At 44.4% G+C, this 25,544-nt stretch overlaps 1 protein-coding gene and 1 long non-coding RNA gene across 5 annotated transcripts in view; one reads left to right on the forward strand and one right to left on the reverse strand.

The window, feature by feature from the left end:
- Positions 1–286: 286 nt before the first annotated feature.
- On the reverse strand, positions 287–4,100 carry LOC310700366. Its single transcript, XR_014522581.1, has 2 exons — positions 3,987–4,100; positions 287–1,451 (listed from the first exon to the last, which is right to left on the reverse strand). It is a non-coding gene; the product is annotated as an uncharacterized lncRNA (long non-coding RNA).
- A 600-nt stretch (positions 4,101–4,700) lies between these two features.
- PBX4 (PBX homeobox 4) overlaps positions 4,701–25,544 on the forward strand; it is a 39,346-nt gene continuing 18,502 nt past the window's right edge. For all 4 annotated transcript variants that reach the window (XM_083486721.1, XM_083486720.1, XM_083486723.1 and 1 more), the window contains exons 1-2: positions 4,701–4,909; positions 18,087–18,160. In XM_083486721.1, the coding sequence (XP_083342847.1) occupies positions 4,716–4,909; positions 18,087–18,160 (268 nt within the window). In that variant the 5' untranslated portion in view covers positions 4,701–4,715. The remainder of the gene's footprint in view (positions 4,910–18,086; positions 18,161–25,544) is intronic.

Consider the following 25,544-nt stretch of genomic DNA (forward strand, 5'->3'; position numbering starts at 1 on the left):
GGGCCTAAGCCAGGCTTCCTCAACCTCAGCCCTCCAGGTGTTTTGAGACTACAATTCCCATCATCCCTGACCACTGGTCCTGCTAGCTAGGGATCATGGGAGTTGTAGGCCAAAAACATCTGGAGGGCCGAGGTTGAGGAAGCCTGCTTCAGCTACTGAAGGTAATGGGGCCCTTTATATGTCCAGCTGTCCTTTATCAACAACAAACCAGCGGTATTTTAGGGAGCCGGCTAGCAGGTGGGGCCCATTACTTACATCACAGGAGCCTACACAACACAAAACACTGTTGCTGTATGTAGGTTTTATTTTATTTTTATCTCATATTTTGGAAATGTACATCCAGTTTTGTTTTCTTTTCTGAGTTTTTTGGGGGGGCCCAAGTGAGTGGGGCCCTAAGCTATAGCTTGTTTAGCTTATCCGTAAATCTGGTATTGCAGGCAGGCAGGTGTCTTTGTGGGTCTAGCACAGCCTTCTCCAGCCTGGTGACCTCTCTCTCTCTCTCTCTCTCTCTCTCTCTCACACACACACACACACACAGCATTGGCCATGCTGGCTGGGACAGATGAGAGTTGTAGTCCAACAATATCTGGAAGGCACCAGGTTGGGGAAGGCAGGGCATGGACTGATCACCAGTGAGCATTATGTATCCTCAGCTATCCAAAATATAGAGAGCAGGTCCTATTTTCACTTGCAGAATATTATTCTCCCAAACAACAGGCAAGCAGCTTCTGATCTAGAAATGGTTTCAGCATAGGTATTATATAAATGAACCTTTTGGCATTTTTAACATTGACTGTCCAGCCTGTCATCAAGCTTACGAAACATCTTTGAAGAATATACTTTTAAGAGTTGTTCTGTGACAGAACCCATCTGATTACCCCTATCAGACAGCTAAACACCCTGCCTGGTTCACGATTCCTGTATCTCTTGGCAGTGTTGCGGCTGCTACTTCATATTGCCTTAATATCAGGTGCTGTAATGCACAGAGGAGTGTCAGGTTCTCTGCTTATATCCAGTGAGCACAACTGAATATATACATTTAGTTTGAAATTATGGCTATTGCTCTCTCTCCTCCTCCCATGTAAAAAGCAATTTAACTCAGAATGTTTCCTCTTTGTGATACTCATAAATCTTATATATGGAGTACTTTTGCTGAATCACTGTAACATTCATTGTCTAAATATGAACACAGCCTTCTTAACTTCCATTTTCAGTGGGATGTCAGCAGCCTGTGTGCAGGACTGCCGCTGTGGCCTTTACCATTTTGAGCTAAAAATCTGTGAATATTCATCTGTGGAAATTTCAAGGAATCAGCAGATGCAGTTGTTGAGCGAGTTCCCAGCACTCCCCAGGCTTCCTTGCAGAGGATAATGTTTGGTTTCCAGGCAGAGCGCTGTGCCTTCCTATTAATATTGGTGCATTTATTGATTGAACTGACTCAAGCTTCAAATCTACAGGGAAAACAATAACCACAAGTAATGTTCTCAATCAATCAAACCTTCATGTATGTAGTAGTTAGCTTTTTCCATTTCTACTATAATAACTGGGTCTGAGTTGGTATGAATGGATAGGAAAACGAGCAAGCTTCTGTGTATTTATAAATGGGGATGGGGGACTGAATTCAAATGTTACTGAACCACACTGAACAGCAAAATGTACAAAATTTAATTCAGCACAGAATTAATAGGTTGAAAATCGTGAGAGCTGTAAAACATGGTTCAAATTTGCACCGACTAGGCAAAATGGAGGAAGGGAAGAAAGAGAGGAAACAAGAAGACAGAAGTTGAGAGTCAATGAAAACAAGCAAGCCTTCATTGGAACTACAAAGAGCAGCACATTAATAAATAATGGTACTAGAAAATCTTTACAATTCTATATTTGTATAATTTTGCTTCTTTATGAAAATAAAAATTATCCCACCTCTGCTGCCCAAATATGACACTCAAATGACTTACAACAGGTATCTGAAGAAGTGTGTATGTACACAAAAGCTTATACCAGAACAAACTTAGTTGGTCTATAAGGAGCTACTAACTGGACAATTTATTATTATTATTTTATTTTTATTTCAACCATAACAATATGCTAAAATAATTGAACAAAATGAACTAACGGCTCAAATCTTCCATTCTTGGGCAAGGTGATTGAGCGGGTGGTTGCTGAACCGGCGGGTGGTTGCTCATACCTGGAGGATGTGGACCATTTGGATCCCTTCTAATCAGGATTCAGGCCTCACTATGGGACTGAAACTGCCTTGGTCGCGCTGGTCGATGATCTTCGGTGGGCTAGGGACAAAGATGAAAGCTGTTTCCTAGTTCTGCAAGATCTCTCAGCAACTTTTGATACCATCAACCATGACATCCTTCTGGACTGTCTAGAGGGGCTGAGGACACTGTTATATAGTGGTTCTGCTCCTTCCTCCTGGGCCGTGTTCAGAAAGTGGTATTGGGGGATGAGTGTTCAGACTCCTGGGCTCTCACTTGTGGGGTGCCTCAGGGTTCTGTCCTCCCCCTGAGCCATTGGGGTGGCTAAAGCTGCAGAAGACAGAATCAGAATTCAAAATGACCTTAACAGATTGGAGAACTGGGCTCAGGCTAACAAAATGCATTTCTGAAGGGACAAATGTCAGGTTCTGCGCAAATGTAAAATGGGGGACACCTGGCTTACTAGCAGTACATGTGAAAAGGATCTAGAGGTCTTGGTGGACCACAAGCTTAACATGAGTCAACAGCAGGGGTAGGCAACCTAAGGCCCATGGGCCACAAGCGGCCCATGGGGGTCATTTAACTGGCCCACACGCCACCCCCAAACCTCCCTCTTGGCGAGGTCCCACATGGTATGCTAAACCGGCACAGCGCGGCACAGGGACTTGCTTCCGCAGTGCCGGAAATCGTGTCTGCGCAGACGCAGTTGCTGGAAATCGGGGGCATGCACGCGCATGATCCGGCCCACGGAGGGATCTCCGCTGAAGTGAATTGGCCCAGGCGAGGTAAGCCTTGCCAACCCCTGGTTAACAGTGTGATGCAGCAGCAAAAAAAGCCAATGCTGTTCTAGGCTGCATCAACAGAAGTCTAGTGTCCAGATCAAGGGAAGTCATAGAACTGCTCTCTTCTGCCTGGGTCAGACCACACTTGGAACACTGTGTCCAAATCTGGGCACCACAATTTAAGAGGGATGTTGACAGGTTGGAAAGTGTAAATAGGGCAACCAAGATGATCAAAGGTCTGGAAACTAAGTCTTATGAGGAGCCCTTGAAGGAGCTGGGTATGTTTAGCCCAGAAAAGAGGAGACTGGGCGGAGATATGATGGTCATCTTCAGATATCTTAAGGGCTCTCACATGGGGGAGGGAGCATGCTTGTTTTCTCCTGCTCTGGAAGGTAGGATTCGAACCAATGGCTTCAAGTTGCAAGGAGATTCTGACTAAATGTTTGGAAAAAACTTTCTGACTCTAAGAGTTATTCAGCAGTGGAACAGATTCCCATGAGAGGGGGTGGACTCTCCTTCCTTGGAGGTTTTTAAGCAGAGGTTGGATGGTCACTTTAGCTCAGATCCCTGCATTGCAGGGGGTTGGGCTAGATGACCCTTGGGGTCCCTTCCAACTTGAAGATTCAATGTTTCTGTGACCAGCATGGGAGGTGAAATACCATGTGCAGAGAAGAATGTAACTGAAGCTTAGAATGATGGAAACTCTGTATGTGTTTTGTGAATAAAGGCAGAGAGAAAAATGTGGTGCATGGGTCAAAGCATGGATTCCCAGAATCTATATGCATGCACACAAATGCTGACTTTATTTATTTTAGGGAGCACAACTTCCATTGTGATGGTCACAACCTGGTTGCAGAAGTGGTTGCATGAATCTCTGTGATTGTGCAAGAGATGCTAAGACGGGCCACGATGGCTTTCTTCTGTGGAGCCACCTGTCACAGGGCGAGGAAGGCAGAGTAATAGAGAGGGAGTATCAAATCATCCAGAATGTGGCACATGCCTATCAAACATCTTCCATTATGAGGAGCATTTCCCATTTGTTTTCATTTTCAAAAAGTTACCCTGCCTTCCCTCACTGGGCACGGAAAGTTCTCTCATTCGTGCAGAGTTCTGGAGGAGGACAGGAGAGCAGCGTCCTGCCTGGATCGGCGCCTTCGGGCCAGGCGGAGCGAGGGCTGGCTCGGCCTCCCGCCGCCAGGGACTTCGGGGCCGCTGCTTCCCCTCCTCGCTCGCCCGCCCGCCGGCCGCCTCCACGAAGCACAGGCCGGAGACCAGCCGGGCGGAGAAGCGCCCGAGGGAGGGCCAAGACGGGCGGGGGCGGGGCCGCGGGGGGGCGGGCAGCCAGTCAGCGACGGCGTCTTGGGCGCGGCCCCGCCCCTTCTCCCTGGGAGGCGGCGATGGCGCTGCGGCCGCCGAGAGACTGGCTTTGTCCCCGAAGGGGGCGGGACGCGCGAGGGGAGGGGGAGGGGGCGCGGGAGGAGGCGCCGCTGCCGCTGCTGCTGCTGGGGCTGCTGGGGCTGCCGCTTGGCGGGGCGACGGGCGAGGCGGAGGCGGCGGAGGCGGAGCCCGTGCGCGGCGGGGCGGGGCGCGCGCCAGGAGCCAGGGTCGCGGGGCCTGCTCGACGCCAGTCGCGCGTCCGCCAGAGCCAGCGCCGCCGCCGCCGCCGGGGGGGACCGGGCCGCGCTACCGCCGGCCTGAGGCGCCTGCGCTCGCCGCCCGCCCGCCGGCCATGGAGGAGGCGTCGCGGCTCCTGGCGGGTCTGCAGCCCCCTCCGGGAGGCGCCGGAGAGCCCCCTCCGCACCGGCTGCCCGCCCCGCCGGGCCCGCCCCCGCCGCAGGCGCCCCCGGGGCTCCAGGACACGGGCGACATCTTGCAGCAGATCATGGCCATCACCGACCAGAGCCTGGACGAGGCGCAGGCCAGGTGAGCGGGGGGGGGGGGGGCGCCGCCGCCTTGGCCTGAGGGAAGAAGGATTGCCGGGCTTGGGACGGGCGCCGGGGGGGGGGGCGCGGGAGATGGGGCGGGCCCAGGCCGGGGGGGGGGAGCGAGGCGGAAACTTTGCCTTTGCGCGAGGACCCCCTCGAGATCCAGCGGGGAATCCATAGACAAAAGGGCTGGGAAGCCCCCCTCCCGGCGGGGGGGGAAAGGTTATGGCAGGAGCACCTGAGCTCCGAGGAAAGCAGGAGAAGCCCCGCGGCCCCGAAGCCCCCCAACTCCTCGGGCAGCTTGTGTCTCCGCCTGTTCCGTTCCTGCTCTGCATCTGTAGGTGCCCACCTGAAAATGTCTTGGGCTGCTGACTAGCCGGGTCTGGTGACAGATGGCCTTTCCCTTGGGATCTGGTCAAGGATCCCATAATCTGTGATGGTCTCCCATGGTAGGTTGATCACCAGGTGACCTAAGAGCCCCAGTGCCCCGAACAATGTGTAAATGAGTTTCCCAGGCAAGATGGGAACTAAATGGGACTTGGCAAAATGGTATAAGAGAGAGAGAATAATTCTTTGTCGGGGAAGAGTGTAGTCTAGTTAGGGAGGAGTCAGACCCCAAGTTACAGAGGATTGGTGCTATTTCTCCATTGCTCACTAAGGCAGAAGCAATTCTAGCATAATATATTGCGGTGGGGGAAGAGAGTTTTGCTATTTAAACGGTACCATGGTCAGTACCTGCAGTGGGCAGGCCATGAGGCATCACAGCAAAGGCTAATAGTGAACTTGTAGCAAGTCTGGGCAGGTCTGCAAGGAACAGGGACTCTGTGTAAGTGCAAACAAGCCTATGGTATGTTCAAGAAGGAAAAGATTGATAGCTTTGGTATCTTTGGATCAGATCCTTATATTGTGCTTCTTACTTGAGATATCCGCTAATGAAAAATCTGGTCAGGGATTTGATGCAGCCTACTGGTTGCATTTATTTTGTTGTTCTTTTTGCCTTTGTTGAGTGAGGAACCAAAATAAGATGGTGGATTATCTGTGGCCCCACATTTGTGAAGAATTTGTGGCCAGACAGCTATTAATTGGCAACTTGTTGAAGAGTCATCCCAGGAGAATGGTTTTTACTTAGTTAATGCCTGTGGTGCATTGATATTGAGGAACATACTGTATTTGCATCCATTTTACAGATTACCTGCATTTTTTTGCAAATGGCTGGCAGTATAAGGTAGGGAGAATAGTGACTGATTTCTTTTTATACCTATGTTTATTTCAATACGTTACTTTGATTTCTGCATTGGTCATGTAGGTCATGTGCTGGGGTGCTGCACAGGACCATGAAGTTGTGTGGTCTTTGCCTTAAGAGTTTGCAGAAAATTATTTTGCAGTTCCATTGATTTAAGTGAAATTTATGTCTAATAATGAGTTTAAAAACATAAATTATAATTTTTCTGCTTAGTAAAGACACACAAATAGACTGGTCTGAAAGAGGAGAGGGAGGAACCCTTGCATCTTCTTGGACTCCTGCTTAGTTCCTCTGTGCAGTGTTTGATCTGTAACCCCAAGCAAAATTGTGGCTCTTAAACACAAACATTGCTCCACTCTGCTAAGACCCACTTCATGTAGCCAACTTGGCGCATTGAGAATGTGAATTGGGTAGAACTATACAGCTGCCTTGCAAGTAAGTTTACAAAAGTTACTAGGCTCAAAACATGTTTACTAACTTCCTTGTCTGCACTTGCCTATGTGAGTCATTTGTGGCCAAATGGCAACAAGAAACAGCTTCTCATCCTGGTAGCCTGCAGTTGATTCTTAACTTGCTGTAGGTGACTGGGCAAGTGGCTACTTACAAGTGCTGTAAAGTGGCATCTGCTGACTATCAACTATTTGTCCATCCTGGATTGAGTTGTGGCATTGTAAATGTGGGTTGAGTTGTAACCATGTACAATTCATTCAGTGCATATAAAAGTCAGCAATCCACTTTTGTCTGTCAGAATTGGTCTTCTCTGTGGTGGCAATTCATATAAATTGTCCTGCAGCTTCAAAAGAACATTTTTGCCCCATCATGTGTTTCCTTGCAATTTGATACAAATACCAAATTCCTGTTTACTCACCACAGAAAATGCTGTGGGGGCTAAAATAAGCATATTGCTAAGTTATACCTAACATTTTTACTTTGAAACAGCAATTCACAATTCCTTCAGGTGGCCCATATTTGTTGGACAGTTTTAGCAATGTACATTCAATAGGACAAACTCATAATACAGTTTTATCTTGCATTAGTTTTGTTGACAGAGAAATTAAAAGAAATCAGGGAGCAGGACTGCAAGCTGCTATTTATATAGGTGTGCACCTGCCCTCCACTCCTGGCTATTCCAGGATGAAACTCTTTACCCAAGAGTTGGTTTGTAAGTGCTGTAGCTACTTCCTTGGTAGCCTTTGGTGAGTCAGATTAATCTTCTAACAAGACTAAACTGAACATCTCCCTTGCGGGGGGGGGGAGTGGAGGGTGTACTTCTGTATATGAAGATCATATAAACAATACAAAAGTAAGGCACTTGTTCCTTAGTTATTCCTAGAGAACTACCTAAACCTATCTGCTCACGGGAACATCACCCTTAAAGTCACTGGCTACAAGCCAGCACAGAATTAGTTGCCCTTAAGCTATCTGAGATTGATGAGCTTAAGGCTGAATCCCTAAGAACACTTACTAGGATGTGAGCGCAATGGAAGAGGGCAACACACTTTGGAATAAACACACACAGGACTGAGCTTAAAGGTAAAGGGACCCCTGACCATTAGGTCCAGTCGTGGCTGACTCTGGGGTTGCGGCGCTCATCTCGCTTTATTTATTGGCCAAGGGAGCCGGCGTACAGCTTCCGGGTCATGTGGCCAGCAGGACTAAGCCGCTTCTGGCGAACCAGAGCAGCGCAAGGAAATGCCGTTTACCTTCCCGGCGGAGCGGTACCTATTTATCTACTTGCACTTTGATGTGCTTTCGAACTGCTAGGTTGGCAGGAGCTGTAAGTGTGTCTAATTCTGTGTTGAATTGAGGCATTAATGGCCAACAGAGACATGAGGTACATATAAAAATCTCAACGGCTGCCCTATAGAAGAGGGAGCCAGCTTGTTTTCTCCTGCTCTGGAGGGTAGGACCTGAACCAATGGCTTCAAGTTTCAAGAAAGGAGATTCCAACTAAACTTTAGGAAGAACTTTCTGACAGTAAGAGCTGCTGGACAGTGGAAGGGACTCCCTCGGGAGGTGATGGATACGCCTTCCTTGGAAGTTTTTAAGCAGAGGTTGGTTGGCCATCTGTCAGGGATGCTTTAGTTGAGATTCTTGCATTGTGGACTAGATGGCCCTTAGGGATCCCTTCCAGTTCTATGGTTCTAAGCATTTATGCCACTGAATTTTCAACAGAATGCCATGTTCTGCAATAATGGTCTAGTATTGTTATCCCTCTAAGTCAGTGGTAGGCAACCTAAGGCCCGTGGGCCAGATGCGGCCCAATCGCCTTCTCAACCCGGCCCGCGGACGGTCCAGGAATCAGCGTGTTTTTACATGAGTAGAATGCGTCCTTTTATTTAAAATGCCTCTCTGGGTTATTTGTGGGGCCTGCCTGGTGTTTTGACATGAGTAGAATGTGTGCTTTTATTTAAAATGCATCTCTGGGTTATTTGTAGGGCATAGGAATTTGTTCATTCCCTCCTAAAAAAATATAGTCCAGCCCACCACATGGTCTGAGGGACGGTGGACCGGCCCACGGCTGAAAAAGGTTGCTGACCCCTGCTCTAAATAGTAATATAGGGCTGGATTACTGCATTACTGCTTAGAACCTATTGTCTTTACTCATGCCATTGTTATGAACACAAGAAAACCAAGGTGATTCTGTTTAATGAGATGCTGGCTTGAGAATCCTTTTTAGGAGCGCAGTGGCCTCTCTTGTGTTTTTCTCATGGGACTAAAATTAATTATGGGAGGCAACAAGCTTGATATAGGAAGAGCACAGCAAAAGGAATTAGCATCATTCCAGTTACTCACTCTGCCCTGATGCTGCATGTGATTTGGTAGTAATTCTTCTGCATTGATAATAAAATAGAATACATTAATTATTTAAGCAAAAGGTGCCAAAATTCCAATTGAGTTTGAGAGTTTGCTGCAAGAAACATCAGTGCATAAGAAGCAAAATATTTGCTCTATGCAGTGTGCAGCTCCATCATGAATTGAATTCTGTGGAAGTGTGTTGCTTGAACCCAAGAATAAATTCCCATCCTGTTGATGTGGTGGAATCATCCAATGATAGGAGGACCCATAAACAAAAACGCATACATTCAACTGTGGACCCAGGCTGGGTTAGGATGCCTAGGTGTATATATGTGTGTACATCTCCGTGTGTAATTTGTTCTTTTGGTGTAACCCTCTGCCATGCTTACTCAGAAGTAAACTATTGAACTTAGTATGCCTTATGGCCTAATAAGTGGCCTTAGGACTGAAGCCTTTATGCATTTGCAGCAGTAGCTCTGGGGTAATGCCAGTGTACAGCAGATACATTTGAGGTATAAGTATTGGCTTATGTTAATATTTCCGTTCATGTAGAAACATGAAAAGAGAACCTCTAAGGTACACTAAATTTTAATTTATTCATATTGACACCTTAGAATCTTCGTTGTGGCACCGTAAAACAAAGTAGCACTCTGTATATTTGCTCTCTCAAACGATTTCCCAGTTTACATTCTAAATTATCCGTGGATACATATTTAGATGTTCTCTCCTCCTTCGTGCAGTGCTGTGTTCCTTCTTTTTCTCCTCATTTCATTCATGTGCCAGTTTCCACATTCCTTTGATTTGCTGTGCATGGCGAAATGCAGAAAGGATTAACTGCAAGGTGCAGCACCATGAGTCGTAGTCTACACTTGTGCAGCAACACACCAGGATGCTCAACTAGTGCAGTAACTTGGAAAGCTACATGAGCAGGTGCATGCGGACAGGTACCTGTCCTCAAGGATTGCTTTTAAAGATTTTTACAGGCATATACTTTATTCTTAGTTGTGCAAGGAAAACTTCAGCCTGGCTGGTCAAAGGAGAGCCATGTACTGGCCTGAAGTTTGCAGTGCTGGGCGTAAAGGGTACCTATGGAACAAAATCCAAGCACTCTATGTAATGTGGGCTGACCACACTACTACAAGTCTCAGTGTTACTAGAACACTCCAGTGCTGCTATATCTCATAACAGTTTGTTACTGTTCCCTATGAAGTATTGTGAGTACAGTGGTATCTTGGGTTAAGTACTTAATTCATTCCTGAGGTCCGTTCTTAACCTGAAACTGTTCTTAACCTGAAGCACCACTTTAGCTAATGGGGCCTCCTGCTGCCGCCGCGCCGCCGGAACACGATTTCTGTTCTTATCCTGAAGCAAAGTTTTTAACCTGAAGCACTATTTCTGGGTTAGCAGAGTCTGTAACCTGAAGCGTATGTAACCTGAAGCGTATGTAACCCGAGGTGCCACTGTATTAGCAATAAGAAATTCAGCACTTAAAACAAAGCAAGAAATCTACTGTTATTGGTTCTTGCACTTCCTGGTCAGTAGCAACTCTCCTACTTGGGGGGGGGGGCATCTTTATGTTCCACTTGGCAGCCTTATTGCCTCTTTGACAGCAGTCAAGGCCAGTCTTATTAATCTGAGTCTTGGAGCGAACCTTGCTTGGTAGCAGTCTGAACCCTCTGCTTGTATTCAGAATGTTGCTGCTTGTGTTGCCCTTGGAGACCTGCACTTTGCCAGAGGAAGTAAAGTTATGTTGTGTACTTGGATCTTTGCATTTGACTTTTTGTGCAATCACAAACTACTACCTTTCGTGTTCAGCAGGGTGCCACCTCTTTGAGGAACAGAATGTCAATAGAAGCAGGCAATTTGTGCCATGTTTTGTTAAGTCTGTTAGGTTAAACTGGGCTGGATGACTGCTGTGAGCTGTGGAATGTTGAATGAATTTACTCTAATGTAAGGTTCTTTCTTTTTCTTGTTTAAAGAGTCTGCCTTCCAGGGTGGCAGATACCTAAGTATTCTGGTGTATAATATTTTAAAAAACATCATTAAATTTCAAAAGTCCCTATACACAAAAATCAAGCATGGATTTGACATTGAACTAAAGCTTAGGTGGCTGTTGCCCCCCCCCCCCCCCGTTGCAACGTGCATTTGTTTAAAATGTTTAAAATCTGTTGATTAAGAAGCCTAACTTACTCAACCGTTTAAAGAAAATAGTAGGACAGGTTTCAGAAGAAGGGCAGATAAAACCACAATAAAGCAATAAACTCTAAAAGCAGTAGATAAAAAGACCAGCATAAAACCAATAATCAGGGGTACAGTTTCACATTTGAAAGACCTGTGAAAATAAAAAGATATTCAGTGCAGAAATTATATCAAGGTAGGTGTCAGTCAAACCTCCCTGGTTGAGGTGGTCCCTGCTTGCAAGTGCTGCAGAAGGGTCCCAAAATATCAGTCATTGTACTGTATCAGCAGACTTGGCTGGAGATACAGTGGTACCTCGGGTTACAGACGCTTCAGGTTACAGACTCCGCTAACCCAGAAATAAGAACTTTGCTTCAGGATGAGAACAGAAATCGTGTGGCGGTGGCGCAGCGGCAGCGGGAGGCCCCATTAGCTAAAGTGGTACCTCAGGTTAAGAACAGTTTCAGGTTCAGAACAGACCTCCAGAACGAATTAAGTTCTTAATCCGAGGTACCACTGTAGATGATTCTTCTGTAGTCCTAAACCATGAAGGCCTTAAAAGCTAAGAACTGGCATCATGGATTGTGCCTAGAACTGAGTTGGAAGCCAATGCAGCTGTTTAATCACTAATGAGAGATGTTCTGCCGCCTAATTCCAGTTGACAGTCTTGCAGCTGTGTTTTGAATTAACTGTAGTTTGCAGACGATCTTCGAAAGCAGCCCTGCATGCAGTGCATTTAGAAATTTTGAACAGGAGTAAGTGGGCTGGCTTCTATAGAGTCTTTCTGCTATGGAAATTGTAGAACTATGGGATTAATGTAGAAGTCCTGAAAGAGTATTGTCCCAAGAATGAGTAATGAACTTTGGCTACCATTGAGTATTTAAGCAAGTTCTGGAGAGTTTAATTTATGAGCTCAATATTATTCATTGACGGATCTCTATACTGAGTTTGAACTTTATGAAATCTGATAGCGATGGTTTATTTGTATTTGTCATTGCTTGCTAAGGCAACATTTAATGTCATAATTTTATTTAGCCAAATGATTTTGGGGATGGACCATGTAGCATGAAGGCCCACTGTTTCTCCTTTGTATTTTCAAAGTGAAATTCTATACATGTCTGCTCAGAAGAAGCCCCCATTGAGTTGAGTTCAGTAGGACTTGCTTCCAGATAAGTGTGTATAAGATTGCAGCCTCAGCTGCTCTGACTGTTGTGTCTCTTCTTCCAAGAGTCTTGGGGCCAATTTATATATTCAGAGTGTTGGTGGAGGGGTACCTGCTTAAATGCCCCCACTTTCCCTATCTTCTGTACATATAGAAATAAATCCTAGAGAAAGCTTTGCTGAATCCATCCTCCTGGCATGCTAGATTTGTTTGTATAGGAAGCTCTTGGGAGGGGGACATGAAAAACACAAATTTCAGCCTGAAGTAGTGCTGCCCATGAAAAGTATCAGCATATGATTTTGTTAAATATATCCACACTGGTGGTACAACTGGACTCCACCACTTCAAACTTTCTATGTAAGAAGCTCCCTGCCAATGGGGAACTACTAGACCAAGGAGAGGAATTCTACGCTAAAACATTCTCACTGCTGTGCTAGTTTCCCATACAGAGAACATACTCTACATGAGAAACTTCAGAAATATCACTCCCTTGCTCTTCTGCAGTCTCATGTGGTGCAGTCTGAAATTCTTACCCTGCATAAAAGAGAGGCTGGCTTTCAATTGCATTGATTTTGGTGCATTGTCACTGATCTGCTGTGACTGCTCCAACTTGGGAAATTTTTTAATGAGATGCGCAAGGCTGCACTTAGAGCTACAATCTGACATATCCTGAAGGTTGTGGTGCCAGTTAAATATTAATCCTCCCACCCCATGACGACCCGCTTCCTGGTTTGAAAATGTATGATGTATTCTAAGTGCAAGGAGATTTGGAGCAGAACAGCTAGACTGGGACATAGTAACACCCCTTGCTTATTCAGTATGAATGGTGCCCACCTGAAGTGGTGCTTAAAACAAAAGGGCTGTCAGGCAGCAGACTACATCTGCTTGTATTTGCACATGATATATAGTTTTGGCCTTAATAGAAAAGCAATATAAAAATAAGGTGGTGTATTGCCGTTTGTTGCATTATTATATTCATGGAATATGGTGAAGCCCAATATTTAATGTAGTAGTAGTAGTAGTAGTAATAATAATAATAATAATAATAATAATAATAATAATATTTTCCCCTGTCCATCTGGCTGGGTTTCCCCAGCCACTCCCCATGTCCATCAATTAGGTTAGGCAATTTAATTATCATAGATAATATTTGCTACCTGTTCTTCACAAAAAGTCCCAGAGTGTTGTGCAATAAGAATACAAACGTACCGGTTTCTAAAACCAAAAAGCATGAAATACCAAGCAAAAGTAAAGAATGCAACATCAGATAACAGAAGAGAAACCTCACATTCCATCCACGAGAGCCTGGAGATTAAGTTAGATTCTTAGCAGAAATAGCTACAGTGGTACCTCAGGTTACATACACTTCAGATTACATACGCTTCAGGTTACAGACTCCGCTAACCCGGAAATAGTACCTCAGGTTAAGATCTTTGCTTCAGGATGAGAACAGAAATCATGCTGTGGCGGCAGCGGGAGGCCCCATTAGCTAAAGTGGTACTTCCGGTTAAGAAAAGTTTCAGGTTAAGAACATACCTCTGGAACGAATTAAGTACTTCATCCGAGGTACCACTGTGCAGTCTGTGGACAAGACAGTATGATGAAGGTGACCCTAAATGCACTGGATTCTTGGGGGCTGGACATTACTGACAGCGAAGCAGCAGAAGAGCCACAGCCACATGTGCCTCTGAGTGCTCGTGGTATTCCAAATCTAAAATTGTGATGGCAGTATAATTTTATTATTATGAGCTACTTTGAGAATCCGCATGATTGAAAAGTAGTCCACAAATATTGTATAGCAAAATAAAAATTGACCTGTTTGTTCTGTAGCATTATATTTTAAAGCCCTCTCTGCTGGCTTACTGTTGGAGATAAGACATTTAGCAGTGGGCTGTTGGTTTGACCTGAAATTTGTGTACCCAATAATCCAGTGATTTTCAAACTGTTTTCTGGGCAACCTTGAGATTTCTTTTCCAGAATCTTATCTGGGGTTCCTCAATGAAATGTTCAGTAACAGAAAAGACAGTTTGCCCATCGCTAATGTTTCCCTGTAATTAAGGGTCGGTTACGGAGCATGCACTTGCTCTGGAGGTGACCATGAGGCCCCATGGACTTGGCCGGTATCTCAGAAGCAATGTCTGCCCTAGGAAATGTCCCAGAATCCTCTGCAAGTGTAGTGGTTAGGCAGACCATGGCAGAAATGTGGAGTTCTTTGACAGACAAGCTGTTTCTTGAAAGTTTGAAAACACTGCAGTAAGCTATTGCCTGTTTCCCACATGCCAATAGATAACAAGATTCCAGGAGCCTGTGAGGTCTGGCCAATGACCAGGGCAGGAAGTTGTATTTATCACCCATGCAAATGGAGCACCTGCAGTTTCTCTGGGGACTCTGGTGTTCCAAGGAAATGAAACTCCTGCTTGCTGGTCTGTGGAGTTGACCTCAAAAGAGAGCTGCTTTGAGCTGATGCTGAAGTTGCCAGGTACCAGGTGGAGCGAGGTGCTTTGTGAAGCATTTGTCAAAAAATGGCACATACAGGGTATGAGAAAGGGCATTTTAATATGGGGGAAGCACTTTTGTAACCATCAGAGACCAATCAATTGCTTGTCTGTCCTCTTGGCTGCTTTTGTTCTTGCGTGGCTTTTGCATGGGGAATGAATCTTTGGAGAAAACATTACAATGCTAACTTGTATCTAGAGATGTGAAGGCCTGGGGAAAACAGGAAACCCCCCCCCCATTTTTTCTAGATTTTCCCCTCCCCCCTAGGTCTTCACATGTCTATTTGTAACTCTTGGATACTCTGTTTTGAAGGAACGTGATCCATGTACAGTTTAATTTTGTATTTGAAGAAATTTTTCATAGCTTGTGCTTAGACAGGTGGTTGTTTCATTAGAATCCATGTCTTCTCACCTTGCCTATGGATATAAATAGAAGTACCTGTATATGCCATGACTAATATATAAAAAGCCTCCATTTATATCTTAGGATGTTGTATATTGATATGAATGCAGAAGTTCCTGCAGCCAGGAGCTCAGCTGTAGTGATGGTAGATATCATCAGAACAGTGCGTTTTGGTTTCTGATTTCTTTGTCCAGGGAAGCGGAAAGCAAATATTAATGATTGCTTCAGAAGAAAACTTGCATTTGGATGTAGCTTAAGACAGTGATGGGAAACTGGTTGCCACATGCTGCTGGACCACAACTCCCATAATCCCTAAGCATTGACCATGCTGTCTGGGACTGGTGGTAGCTGTAGTACAACAACCTTTAAATGGCTACAGGTTCCTCGTTTCTGTTGGGCAGATAAGGGTGGTGGCAGCGTTCAAAACCAACCAGGCGCCAGTCACATTTCATGACCGGCAATTGGCCTTTTGCAAGCAAGTGGAGTTGTCTGGTAGCACCTAACATCTCCATCTGGCAGGCTGGCACTGCTGTGATGCCGAAGACATGCCTCTTTTGCTGCTGCTCTGCCCCATGAATCAGCTGAGTCATGCAGCAGCAGAAGACGCTCACATGTACAGAAGCTGTTTGCTGGCTGCTTCCTTCCACGGGCTGCTTTGCCTCCCCTTCCCACCCCAAACATGTAAGTTCTTATCTAGCACACTACTTTGCATAACAGATTTATTATTCTTTCTTATTTCTTTCTTTTTTTTAAATAGTGTTACCAGCTGGGTGGATCAGGGGAATGCTGTGGACATAGTGTACCTTGATTTCAGTAAGGATTTTGACGAAGTCCGCCATGATATTCTTGTGAGGATGCTGGTAAAATGTGGGTTGAAAGAGGTAACGGTTAGGTGAATTTGTAGCTGACCCAACCCAAAGAGGACTCATTAATGGTTCCTTGTCACCCTGGAAAAAAGTGACAAGTGGGGTGCCACAGGGTTCAGTCCTGGGCCTGTTGTTGTTCAACATCTTTATAAATGACTTGGATGAAGGAATTGAGGGGATGCTAATCAACTTTGCAGATGACACCAATCTGGGAGGGGTGGCTTATGCTGCAGAAGATAGAATCAGAATTCAAAATGACCTAAACAGACTGGAGAACTGGGCTCAGGCTAACAAAATGAATTTCAGTAGGGACAAATGTACGGTTCTGCGCTTAGGCAGAAAGAACCAGATGCACAAATATAGGATAGGGGACACTTGGTTTAGCAGCAGTACATGTGAGAAGGATCTAGGGGTCTTGGTGGACTACAAGCTTAACATGAGTCAGCTGTGTGATGCAGCAGCAAAAAAAGAGCTAACACTATTCTAGGCAGCATCAACAGAAGTCTAGTGTCCACATCAAGGGAAGTCATAGTCCCACTCTCTTCTGCCATGGTCAGACCACACTTGGAATACTGTGTCCAATTCTGGGCACCACAATTTAAGAGGGATGTTGACAAGCTGGAAGGTGTGCAGAGGAGAGCAAACAAAATGATTAAGGCTTATGAGGAACAGTTGAGGGAGCTGGATATGTTTAGCCTGTATAAGAGGAGACTGAGAGGAGATATGAGAGCCATTTTTCAATATCTGAAGGGCTGTTCACATGGAGGCGGGAAAATGCTTGTTTTCTTCAGCTCTGGATAGGAGGACCCAAACCAATGGAGTCAAGTTGCAAGAAAGGAGATTCCGACTAAACACCAGGAATAACTTTCTGACAGTAAGAGCTATTTGACAATGGAACAGACTACCACAAGAGGCAGTGAACCCTCCTTTCTTGGGGGTTTATAGCAGTGGTTGGATGGTCATCTGTCATGGATGATGTAGATAAGATTCCTGCATTGCAGGGCATTGGGCTACATGACCTTTGTTTTTTTGCCAGTGTGGTGGTTGAGTGAGTTATTTTGTAGTTTGTGTATGAGCGTCAGCTCAGAGACATCGTCAGGCCCTTCAGAGACTAACAGTGCAGGAGGCCACCACTTCATAAGAGCCTGTGCCTGGTGATAGGTGCTTACATCCTTGTTTAATAGAAAACACTTTGCAGGTAAGAAGGCTGTTCATAGCCCAATGGTCTGACTCCATGTAAGACAGTTTCATATATTCATTTGCTCCTGGGGTCTCCAGGACACAGCATGGCAAAATAGAACACCTTTGTGCTCTCATATTCAGGTTATAAATGCTGTGTAAGTTGCCAGAACTGCTGACACAACTTCTGATTTTACTGATTTTGGTGAAGAACATTGGTGAAATTGGGGACTCGGGTGGAAGTGACATTTATTAGTGAAGAACTAATAGCAGGCCTCCTGGGCACCCCCTGAACGTGGAATTTGTCCCCCCTGCCCATTGAATTTGACACCCTTGAGTTAGAGGGTCTGTGAAGACTTTAGCCGCTGTATATCAATTGTAGTGTTTGTTTTTAAGACTGGTAGAGCGATCTTTCACTCTTGTGTTTTGTGAGTGAATAATAGATTGGGATTCTGACAGTTCTGTGGCTTTGCTGGTGCAGAGTTAAGCAGCAGGATGCTTAAATATTCCTTTTGTGGTTTTACATAGCGTTCCTCATTTTGAAGCAGGCTGCCTTGTTAAAGGAAGTGCAAGAATGCTAATGTGGAATACAGCCTTGAGGCTTCCCATATGCTCTTAAAATACACAAGCATCTGTATAATTATGCAAGTTTAACTTTCCTTGTGCTTAGCTAGTATAGGCAATAGGGCATTTCAGACTGTAAATGAACCTTGCAGAGCAATTTTCTGGTGCAATGTGGACTGTGGCTTTTGAATGGAATGTTTTGCCTGTTTCTTTGTTATACCTTTTTCTTTTTCTTATCTGTTATATTCCTTTGCCATTCATCCTGTTTCCCCCTCCTCCTTTTCAGGAAACATGCCTTGAATTGCCACCGAATGAAACCTGCTCTCTTCAGCGTGCTATGCGATATTAAAGAAAAAACAGGTGTGTTGGTATTTTTATACAAAATTCATTTCTGAAAAGTAATCTTTCTGGCACATGGGCTGCTGCAACTGTCTTTAAGTGCTAAATTTACCATTAATGCACTGTAGCCTTCCAGCCACAAGCTGATATCAGTGAGACTTCAGGGTACATGTCCTTTCTTTATGGAAAGATAAAAAATACATAATTACAAGTGCACAGTGTTAAGATGACACACAAATAAGAAGAAAAGAGAAAAGAAATAGGAGCAATTTAGAAAACAAAACAGAACAGACTTTGGGGTACATTTCTTCAGAGAGTCGCTGTTTAAACCCATTGGCTTCATTAGGATTTTAGCAGCCAAACTTTCTGTGTAGGCTTGTGACCTAAATTAGTAAATTGAAAATATCCAGGCATTCTTGTAAAATACTTGTATGTTGTTTGAACTAGTGTATGTACTAAAAAAAGATGAAGGATGGCTGTTTGACTATTTAAACACATACACCCCCCATGCTACATGTATGCTACATTTCTCATTAGCCAAGATATCAAGGGCTAACATCATCCTCCCTTCATGCTAACTTTCTAGAAGTGAATGGCTTTTGCTTGAAGCCACCCAGTGTTATCAGCTATTTGGTGACAAACACCATTCATTTCTCAATATTTCTTTCTACTTTGATGACCTCCGTATTGCATTTATTCTTCCGAGTTGATTGTAGACAAACCTCTTTTATGGGATAGGCAACTTGTTGAACACGGAAGACCACAGTGGAAATGTCTTGCTCTAGAGAGCTGTGGCTAATTTGTATAATTTAATTTCTGCATAATGAATGTAATTTGCATAATATTCAGAATAACATAATCAGCTTGGTAATGGCAGGTGATGCTTTTTATGCTGGGTCTGGCATGCAACCATTACAGCAATCGTAGATGTCATGACACAAAGATCTGTGAATGGCAGATAATGTTGACTGTCAGCCTGGACTGGCGGGCAGTCTTCTAAAATTCATGTGAACTATACACTGTTCTTTGCCTTTTCAGTAAATAATTCATGCATGCTTGCAGATGAGTACAACATATTTTCCAGCCTGTCTCCATATTCCTGTATGCCAGAGCGAGGCATGAGCAGTAGATCTGGCAAACTCTTCACCTAGAAGAAATTTTTGTTTGCCCGCAAGCAAGTGGCTACCTGCAGGGTTAGGACTGTGGTTGGGATCGTCTCCCATCTGTACAGGATTAACATGCAAGTGATCTTGGTATATGGACCAAATGCAAAAGTAGCCAGGGCTTCTTTACTTCAAATAATTGTGTCGAAGAGGGGATGTTAGCAGGAGCGTTTAGTAAAGCAGGAGTGAGAGAAGCTGTACCTTCTGAAACTCTCACTTTTGCACAATGGCCAAAGGTACAGGGCCTTTGTCCTTCTTTGCACCTGCTCACCCAATAATGGATATAGTTTCTGATTTTGACTCTTTAGTCTCTTGGACCCACAGACACTACATCCTTGTGTTTCAGTGTTGCACAAGCCTCCCTCAGATGAACAGGAGTGGTATCCTTACCTGGCAGGGGAGCTTCCTTGATCATGAAGGAGGTTTTCCCAGGGTGAGGCTCCTCCACTGCACTGTGGGTGTGCTGACCCCTGCGATTTCCCCAAATGCGGGAAACTCGACTGCCTTTATTTGTGGGGAGTGGTGAAAGGGTATGGCTGAGCTCTTCTTGCTCAGGCGCTGTTCATTTCAGTGTAATTTGCATGGGTGCAAACTGATGGTGCCTAGTGGGTCAGCTCTCTCTGTCTCACACTCTGTCACACTCAGTGAATCCCCAAATGGGTTGTCTCAGGCGATTGTCTTGTGGTCATGATGGGGTTGTGCTGTCTGGTTGTGTTTTGAGATTTTTTTTACAATCAAAGCAAAGGAGAGGATTAGGTGGAAAGTTCTGTGGGAAGGCAGAAGTCTGTGATAATCTCCACTCAATGGTGACAGTTTTACTGCCCAGTTTAACCATTTCTTTGTCCACACACCTTTTTTTAGTTGAAGTGGGGAAGCTTTTCCTTTCTTCAGTGCAGCTTAAAGTTCGATGAAGCCACACCTATTTACATGATAATAGTGGAGAAAACAATAATAAAGACATAATATTTAAAGAGGTCTTTCCCTAACAATAATTAATAATAGCACTGTGTTCATTCTACATTACACGGTAATTCATTAATCCTTACACAAGCTACGTAAAGTAAGCCAGCCTTATTATCCCTATATTACAGAGGCTGTGAGAGAGAGTAACTTGCCTGATACTGTTGACTCCGGCTGGGGTGAGATGGGACACAGCAGCTTCTCAGCTGACAGTTTATTCTTTTAGGCTGGAGTGTATGTGTTAGTTGTATTATTCCCTCTGTTAGAACACTCATCCTTCTGTCCTCCCAGTTGATAGGTTTTGCAGGTTGTTTAAGTTCTTCAAAGCCTGTTTGACCATAGACAGCAAGGGGATAAAAGAAAACAGTGTAATGGAAAATGAAGAATTATACCTCCTTCAGCCCTTTTGAAAGCTAGTGTCTGTCTCTATCCTTGGTTACATTTGCTTTCTGTATATGATACGAATTAGAAACACATCCCTGATGCTCAGAAATCAATTGCTCATTCAAGGTTTTAGTGACTAGATTTTCAGTAACTTAAGATTTTTTATTTTTTTTATGTCGCATAACCCAGGCCTGTAACTATACGTGTTCAAAGTAATGGAAAGACTAGGAGAAGAGGCTGCTCTTTGTGGGTTTTACTCTAGTAACTACAGATATATGCTATTGGTTACAGTGATATTTCCTGGGCTAGAAAAGGCTTAGGAAACATTGCAAAGAGCAACCTGGGCACGCTTGCTCTATGGGTAGCATATTCTGTTTTCTTTTAACAGCAGTTGGCCTTTATTGTAACATAGCTTTACAGAACTGGGAGAATGCTGCCTGTTTTATCTTTTACTGGGTTTGTTCTCTCCCTTTCTGCAGCTGAAAGAGCATGGATTCGCAAACTCTGCTTAATGAAATGTGTTTCCTGGTGGGATTTGCCTTTCTGGGTGTGCAGTTTGCATCTTTTAAAATGTGCAAGTTGAAATTCATTTCAAGTTGAACATATTTGTACCAAGGGATTGCAGCCCCATAGTTACGTCGGATTTATTTAGGTCTCATAGGTTTTTGAATGTCTGATGGCCTGTCTGTTCCTTATTTAAATTATGGGGAGCAGATGTTACTGCTTCAAGCAAACAAAGACCTGGTCATTGTGTAGCATCAGGGTTGAGGCTCTGTTTTAACGATCAAGGGTCACAAGCTTGTTCTCAGTTCTGAATTAGTTTCAAATATTGGACCTTCTGTTTGTGCTCTCCTCTTCCCTTTTCTCTTCAGTCAAGTGCCCGCATGCTTGCAAGAACCAATGGTAAACTATGAGAAAAACTGGTGTTTCTCTCACTAAATGTGGTGATTCTCTGCCACTATGTGCAGAGTATATATTCTAGTATATATTCTAGGCCACCTCTTGTGTTTTGACTTTTTTCTAATTTTAAGACAGACTGCTGATCAACAAGGGCACTTGACATTATTCACGTTTGTTGGAGGGGTCCTAAGAGTGCCCTGATCCTTGAATATAAAGGTTCTTGGCATCCCCCTTTGCCCTCAGACCACTGCCTTTATTGAAGAGGAAGAGTTCTGGAATAATTGCAGAAGTTGGTGCTAAGGCAGAAATGGCAACATGAACCTTACCAGAACTACTGGGTTTTAAACCAAGTACTGTATGGTAATGTTTGTCATTGGTTTAGAATCATAGAATCATAGAGTTGGAAGAGACCACAAGGGCCATCGAGTCCAACCCCCTGCCAAGCAGGAAACACCATCAGAGCACTCCTGACATATGGTTGTCAAGCCTCTGCTTAAAGACCTCCAAAGAAGGAGACTCCACCACACTCCTTGGCAGCAAATTCCATGTTTAGGTGGAATCTTCTTTCTTGCAGTTTGGATCCATTGCTCCGTGTCCGCTTCTCTGGAGCAGCAGAAAACAACCTTTCTCCCTCCTCTATATGACATCCTTTTATATATTTGAACATGGCTATCATATCACCCCTTAACCTCCACTTCTCCAGGCTAAACATGCCCAGCTCCCTTAGCCGTTCCTCATAAGGCATCGTTTCCAGGCCTTTTACCATTTTGGTTGCCCTCCTCTGGACACGTTCCAGTTTGTCAGTGTCCTTCTTGAACTGTGGTGCCCAGAACTGGACACAGTACTCCAGGTGAGGTCTGACCAGAGCAGAATACAGTGGCACTATTACTTCCCTTGATCTAGATGCTATACTCTTATTGATGCAGCCCGGAATTGCATTGGCTTTTTTAGCTGCCGCGTCACACTGTTGGCTCATGTCAAGTTTGTGGTCAACCAAGACTCCTAGATCCTTTTCACATGTCAGTCATCTCAAAAAAGGTTAACTTCAAGATACTATAGATCTTTGAAAAACTGGATAATACAACCACTAAAGGAAGTTTGTAATGAAATTTTGGAAGGGAAAAAAGCACCAGAGTCGGGGGAAGAAGCTTACATTACACTTATACCGAAAACTGAGTCTGAGAAGACACAGCTTAAGAATTACCGCCCCATAGCTCTACTTAATGTGGATTATAAAATTTTTGCAGATCTTTTGGCTAAAAGGTTAAAAAAAGTACTAGTGGAAGAGATACATAAAGATAAAGCAGGCTTTCTCCCGGGTAGACACTTGTCTGATAATACGAGAAATATAATTAAAATTTTAGAAAAATTACAAGTGAATATTAATACCAAGGCAGTTTTGATATTTGTGGACGCGGAGAAAGCTTTTGACAGTATTTCCTGGAGTTTTATGAATAAGAACCTACAGGGGATGGGGGTTGGTCAAGGTTTTGGAAATGGTATAAGTGCAATATATTCTGAACAAAAGGCCACACTAATTGTTAACAATGTGGTGATGGAGGAATTTAAGATAGAGAAAGGGACACGACAAGGTTGCCCAATTTCCCCATTGCTTTTTATATCGGTCCTGGAGGTCCTCTTAAATATGATTAGAAGGGACCAATTGGTTAAGGGTATACAAGTCGGAGCCAAACAGTACAAATTGAAAGCATTTGCAGACTGACTTAGTATTGAGCCAGAATCTAGTACTAAAAGAGTATTGGAACTGATTCAAGAATTTGGTCAGGTCGCAGGATTTAAGCTGAATAAGTTAAAAACCAAGGTTTTAGAGAAAAATCTAATAGTGATTGAGAGAGAGAGGTTTCAGAAGGAGACAGGTTTAACATTGGTTAAGAAAGTGAAATACCTGGGGGTTAATATGACAGCTAAGAATGTGAATTTATTTAAAGATAACTGAAAAAGGCTGGACGGAAGTGAAAAAAGATTTAGAAATTTGGTCAAATTTGAAGCTTTCATTGCTAGGCCGTATCACTGCGATAAAAATGAATGTATTGCCAAGAATGTTGCTTTTGTTTCAAACACTGCAAACTTTGGATAAAATGGACTGTTTCAAGAAGTGGCAGAGAGATATTTCTAGATTTGTCTGGCAGGGCAAGAAGCCTAGAATAAAATTTAAAATACTAACGGATGCAAAAGAAAGAGGTGGATTTGCCCTGCCAGACCTTAAACTTTATTATGAATCAGCAGCGTTTTGCTGGCTGAGAGAATGGGTACTTCTTGAAAACACAGACATTTTGAATCTAAAAGGTTTCAACAATGTATTTGGGTGGCATGCATATTTGTGGTATGATAAGGTCAAAGCACATAAAGCATTTAAAAACCATATTGTCAGGAAAGTATTGTTTAATGTCTGGATAAGATATAAGGACCTACTTGAAAATAAAACCCCAAGGTGGTTGTCACCGATGGAAGTGAAGGCTCAGAAAAAGCTCAATATGGAGGCCAAATGGCCGAAATATTGGGAAATTCTGGAACAAGAGGGAGATAAATTGAAATTGCAGAGCTTTGAAAAACTAAAAAACAAAGTGCGAGATTGGCTTCATTATTATCAAATAATGGAGGCATACAATTTGGACAAGAAAATTGGCTTCCAGGTGGAAAAATCAAAATTGGAAACAGAACTGTTAGATCCCAAAACTAAGACTCTGTCAAAGATGTATAACTTTCTGTTGAAATGGAATACTCAGGATGAAACAGTGAAATCTGCTATGATTAAATGGGCACAAGATGTTGGACATAACATTATGATGGCTGACTGGGAACGGTTATGGACCACAGGTATGAAGTTCACGGCATGTAATGCCTTAAGAGAGAATATTATGAAAATGATTTACAGGTGGTACATGACACCAGTCAAGCTTGCAAAAATCTATCATTTGCCCGATAATAAATGTTGGAAATGTAAAGAAACTGAAGGTACATTCCTTCACCTTTGGTGGACGTGCCCAAATATTGAGGCTTTCTGGGAGATGATCTATAATGAAATGAAAAAGGTATTTAAATATACCTTTCTGAAGAAACCAGAGGCCTTTCTCCTGGGCATGGTCGGCCAATTGGTGCCAAAGAAGGATACAGTGGTGCCTCGCAAGACGAAATTAATTCGTTCCGCAAGTTTTTTCTTCTTGCGAGTTTTTCGTCTTGCGATGCACAGTTTCCCATAGGAATGCATTGAAAATCAATTAATGCGTTCCTAGGGAAACCGACTTCAGACCAGGTCCAGGGACAGTCTGTCCCCCGACCTCTTCTGAAGGCTGGGGGGGGGCAAGGGCTTTTCTTCCCACCCCCAGCATTTTAAAAAACCCCGGGACAGCGGAGGGCTTCTCCGCTGTCCGGGGCTATCTTAAAATGCTGGCGGGCGGCATTTTAAAATCGCCCCGGGACAGCGGAGGACTTCTCCGCTGTCCAGGGCGATTTAAAAGCCACTGGGAAGGCAGGCAGGGGGGACAAAGACTTTTGCCCCCCGCCAGCCTTCAGAAGAGGTCCTGGACCTCTTCTGAAGGCTGGCGGGGGCGAAAGTCTTTGCTCCCCCCCGCCTGTCTTCAAAAGCTGTCCGGCCAAGGCTTCGCGGACCTCTCCGCCAGCAGCGGCAGCGCTGCCGCTGCTGGCGGAGAGTTGCCGGCACGCCGAAGCCTGCGCGCGCTGACATCAGCGCGCCCAGGCTTCGCGGATCTCTCCTGCCTTCAAAAGCCGTCCGGGATAGCGGGAAGCGCTTCCCTGCTATCCCGGACTGCTTTTAAAATGCTGGCGCTGGGGAGCAAAGCCTTTCGGCCCCCGCCAGCCTTCCTGGACCTCTTCTGAAGGCCGGAGGGGGGGGAAAGGCTTTGCTCCCCACCGCTAGCATTTAAAAGAGGTCCCCGGAGATTTCCCTATGAGCTTTCGTCTTGCGAAGCAAGCCCATAGGGAAATTCGTTTTGCGAAGCGCCTCCAAAACGGAAAAC

This window comes from Podarcis liolepis, assembly GCF_965112155.1.
Source record: "Podarcis liolepis genome assembly, chromosome: 2".
NCBI classification, from domain to species: Eukaryota; Metazoa; Chordata; class Lepidosauria; order Squamata; family Lacertidae; genus Podarcis; species Podarcis liolepis.